The 3,977-nt window shown below is 59.3% G+C and overlaps 1 protein-coding gene across 1 annotated transcript in view; it reads right to left on the bottom strand.

Moving 5' to 3' along the window:
• Positions 1–3,977, bottom strand: part of SSTR5 (somatostatin receptor 5) — a gene marked incomplete at its 5' end in the record, with an annotated part of 7,935 nt that overhangs the window by 2,219 nt on the left and 1,739 nt on the right. Inside the window, 3 exons of the mRNA XM_010854038.1 lie at positions 878–945; positions 2,985–3,067; positions 3,604–3,813. Of these exons, the coding sequence (XP_010852340.1) occupies positions 878–945; positions 2,985–3,067; positions 3,604–3,813 (361 nt within the window). The remainder of the gene's footprint in view (positions 1–877; positions 946–2,984; positions 3,068–3,603; positions 3,814–3,977) is intronic.

The raw sequence follows: 3,977 nt of genomic DNA, 5'->3' as shown, positions 1-3,977 counted from the left end.
CCGTGTGTCTCTGTGTGTGTGTGTGTGTGTCTGTGTCTCTGTGTCTGTGTGTGTCCATGTGTGTGTGTGTGTGTCTGTGTGTGTGTCTGTGTCTGTGTGTCCGTGTGTCTGTCTGTCTGTGTCCATGTGTGTGTGTGTGTGTGTGTCTGTGTGTGTCTGTGTGTCCGTGTGTCTGTCTGTCTGTGTCCATGTGTGTGTGTGTGTGTGTGTCTGTGTGTGTGTGTGTGTCTGTGTGTCCGTGTGTCTGTCTGTCTGTGTCCATGTGTGTGTGTGTGTCTGTGTGTGTGTCTGTGTGGTCGGGGGGACAATGTGGGGCAGGCAGATTTGGGGGAGGCTTCAGGGGCTGCGGTCCATGGGGTCGCATAGGGTTGGACACGACTGAGCGACTTCGCTTTCACTTTTCACTTTCATGCATTGGAGAAGGAAATGGCAACCCACTCCAGTGTTCTTGCCTGGAGAATCCCAGGGACAGGGGAGCCTGGTGGGCTGCCGTCTATGGGGTCGCACAGAGTCAGACACGACTGAAGCAACTTAGCAGCAGCAGCAGCAGGGGTGATAGGGTTTGTAGAGAAATAGCCAGGGCAGGGCTGGGGAGGTGGCACCTGAAGTCCACAGTGACGGGCACACGTATCCCCTGTATCACTCTGGTACTTTTCTGTACGTTGAAATGGTTCACAAAAATAGTGATCCTCATGAGAAAGGAACCACCTCCGCTGATGAAGAGAGGAGGAAGGGAAGATGGGGGCTGACACCTCAGCCGGGATGGGGGTCTAGGCGCCCCCAGGGGGCCCAGACAAGGCCCTGAGGGGACTGGAAAGGGTTGTGATGACCAGCCGGGGTCAGCTGACCCTCGGTGCCCCCAAAGTCACCTCAGCACCAAGGGCATCCCCAGCGGCCTCCAGGCCGGGGCTGGGGGCCCCGGGGTTGGGGGTGGGCGACTGACATCTGGTAGACAAGGGGGTGCAGCATAAACAACACTGGCAAGGGCAGCGAGACTCTGCTCCCGACCGCGGCATGGCCAGACGCTAACGGCCACCTGGAAGCTCGACCCGGAAAATCAGCGGAGCGGAGGGGGATCAGCGGATTCGCTCAGGTGACATAAAAGTAAATGAACAAGTGTGCTTGAGACACGTTTAGAAATGTTTAGGATCCTCCAGGCGTGGATAAAAATACTCTGAAATGAATTTGGCTTCTATCTGAGAAGTAAAATGAACAAGCGTCTATTTTTGAAAATTACAACTCTTGGATGTGAAAAACATCAACATTTGGACAAAAAAAAAAAAAATCCAGGAAAGTCTGGACACAGATGAAGAGAGAATCAGAATCAGAAGAGGGGCTGAGGGACTCCCTCAGAGCAGGTGCAGAGGTCGGGGCGCAGGGGCGCCTGCAGAACTGACCTGGGACGAACTCTGTCCCGAGCGGATAAAGTAAAGATGAAACAGTGTCTGAGTGACCTACAGAGTGTCGAGGAGGAAGAGAAAACTCCGGAGAATGTGGGCAGAGAGGCTGGACAGAAACCTTGGAGCAGCGCAGGGGGTTAGGACAGCAGGCCCCGCCCACGAGGGTCCCAGGAGCCAAGGAGAGACGAGCGCTGTCCCCTCTGAAGCCCCCACCCAGAGGAGGGCCCCCAGCCGGCTGGAAGCGGAAAAAGACCTTTCTATGAGTCTTGCAGGATTTGCTGGTCCGGGTCGCCAGCACTCCTGCTGTGTACTGTGACCGGATGTGAGGTGTATGACAAAACCTCTGTTTAAAAAAGGTTAAGGCAGGCTCCTGGGGTGGGGGGCCTTCCCCAGTAGCTCAGCGGAAAAGAATCTGCCTGCAACACAGGAGTTGCGGGTTCGATCCCTGGGTCGGGAAGGTCCCCTGAAGGAGGGCACGGCGACCCCCTGCAGTATTCTTACCTGGAGAATACCATGGACAGAGGAGCCTGGTGGGCTATGGTCCATGGGGTCACAAAGAGTTAGACATGACTGAAGGGACTTGGCACGCATGCACACAGGCTCCTGGGGTCTATGCATTTCAAGATGAAGCTGGGGGTCCCTTGGGCTGCGCTCCAAGTTGGGGGCAGGGGTGGGCGGGACTGGCACCCGGCTGGCAGGAGGGCCACCCCAACACCCCAAGAGTGGACCCAAGGCAGTGGAGCTCTGGTGGGTGGGGGGTCAGCCTGCTGATCTCTGTTCCCCAGGGCTGAGCACAGAAGGCTCCCTCACATTATAAAAAAAAAGTAAATGTAAAATAATGTTTAAAGCTCCATTGAGGTGCTGCGGGGGAATGAATGCTAGACTCTGGTGTGGAGATGGTGGGGTGGACTTTGTTGGCATCTGGGGAGAGAATCCTGGGGACTACACCCTCCCTCAAAAAATACCCAAGGAAGGGCTTTCAGGAGGCTGAGTGGGGCAGGAGCTCAATGGGCCTGAATGTGAGTTTGATTCTGAATCAGATGAGTGCCTTCAGGAGGCTGCCTGACACCCAGAACCCAAGGTGACCTGAGCAGATTGCCAGGCTCCCCGCCCCCCAGGCACCCCAAGGCCTGAGTTAAACTTTAGAGCAGCAAAGAACAAAATTAGGTAGATCTTGCCATGCCTGCCACTTGGAGCCCAATTCTGCAAGAGTCACTATTCAGGGACAGCAATCTTGGTCACAGGAATCACACCCTCATGGGGACTCATCCCTCCGGCCCCTTCCTCTCAGATAAGGGATGGGGAGGGTGGCGGTGGAAGGACCACAAGCCGTCACTGGGGCTTTCTGACCCAGACCCCCACCAGGAAGGGACTGCTGCTGTGGCTCAGGGAACAGAGCCCACCCCCCTGCCCCAGCACCCCCCGCATGCTGGCCAAGGGGTCTTGGGTAAGTCATACCACTTCTCTGGGCCCAGGCTCCCATAACAGAGACTTGTACAAAGCCACCGAGCAGAGAAAACCATCCCGACACAGGATGCTGCTGTGATGACCCGCATACAGTGGGTGCTGAATAGCTGCTCCCACCTGCCTGCCCCAAACAGCCTGCGTCTCCTGCCCAGCACCAGCAGCCCTGGGCTCCGCAGAGGAGCCAGAACCTCCGCGGGGACCTGGGGACAGGGAGGAGACCTTGGTGCTCCAGTGCTCCATGCCCCCAGGAGGACCAGTGCTGGGCCCAGCCCCTCGTAGGCTAAGATGATGCTTGGTCAGCAAGAGGGAGCCGGCCCCGCTGCCCAGGGGCAGTTGTAGAACCCACTGAGACGGCAGCTTGGTGCTCCTGGGTCCTCACCTGTGCGGGGCAGGGACAGTCCCCAGCACCACCCAAGAGCCCCACCCCCCAGGCCTGCCTCCCCAGGGAGGGCTTAGCTCAGGGGGGCAGCTGATGGCCACCCCTCTCCTCACCCCTAAACTCGCTCCATCTGTCCTTAAGGCAGCCTTGGCCTGGGGCACCCTTCCCCACGAGGGGACCTGAGGTGCGCGTGTGACAACAGGGTCTCCGTGGGGCCTCCGCACCCTTCGGGGAGTCTCCAGGGCTAGGGGCTCCTGCCCCTAGAACTCCCAGCCACCGTCCCTGGGAACCAGTGGTGCCTTTACCATCACTGGTGCATCGACCGCGTCAGCCTGGGGGGCTCCTGGTCCTCCGCACGAGTGGCCGCTGCCCCCAGGAGCACAGTCTCCTCGGGCAGGACTCAGCAGCACCCGGGATCGCCTCACACTTTGGGTAGCAGGGTCTCTCCGCCCTCGCCTTCTCTGGGGCCCCAGGCTCGCGGGAGGCCAGGGCCAGCAGTCCAGGCCCCACCTGGACCCTGGGCAGGGAGATGGCCCACAGGCGAACTTCCAGGCCGTGTACTCCCTTCTGAGGAGGGGCCCAGAGCACCGGAGCCCTGGAGATGCTGGGGTTCCATCCCCAGCTCCAGCTCCCAGGGCGGCACCCCACTCCCTCCCAGTCCAGGGTGAGCCCCCGGACCAGGCCCTCTGCGCCCTGGCCCAGCACCACCGCCCTCTCCCCAGTGCTGGCCC

This window comes from Bison bison, unplaced genomic scaffold (assembly GCF_000754665.1).
Source record: "Bison bison bison isolate TAMUID 2011002044 unplaced genomic scaffold, Bison_UMD1.0 scf7180017853219, whole genome shotgun sequence".
In the NCBI taxonomy this organism is placed as follows: Eukaryota; Metazoa; Chordata; class Mammalia; order Artiodactyla; family Bovidae; genus Bison; species Bison bison.
Note: the sequence above shows the minus strand (reverse complement) of the source record. Positions and strands in the feature narration are given on the sequence as shown.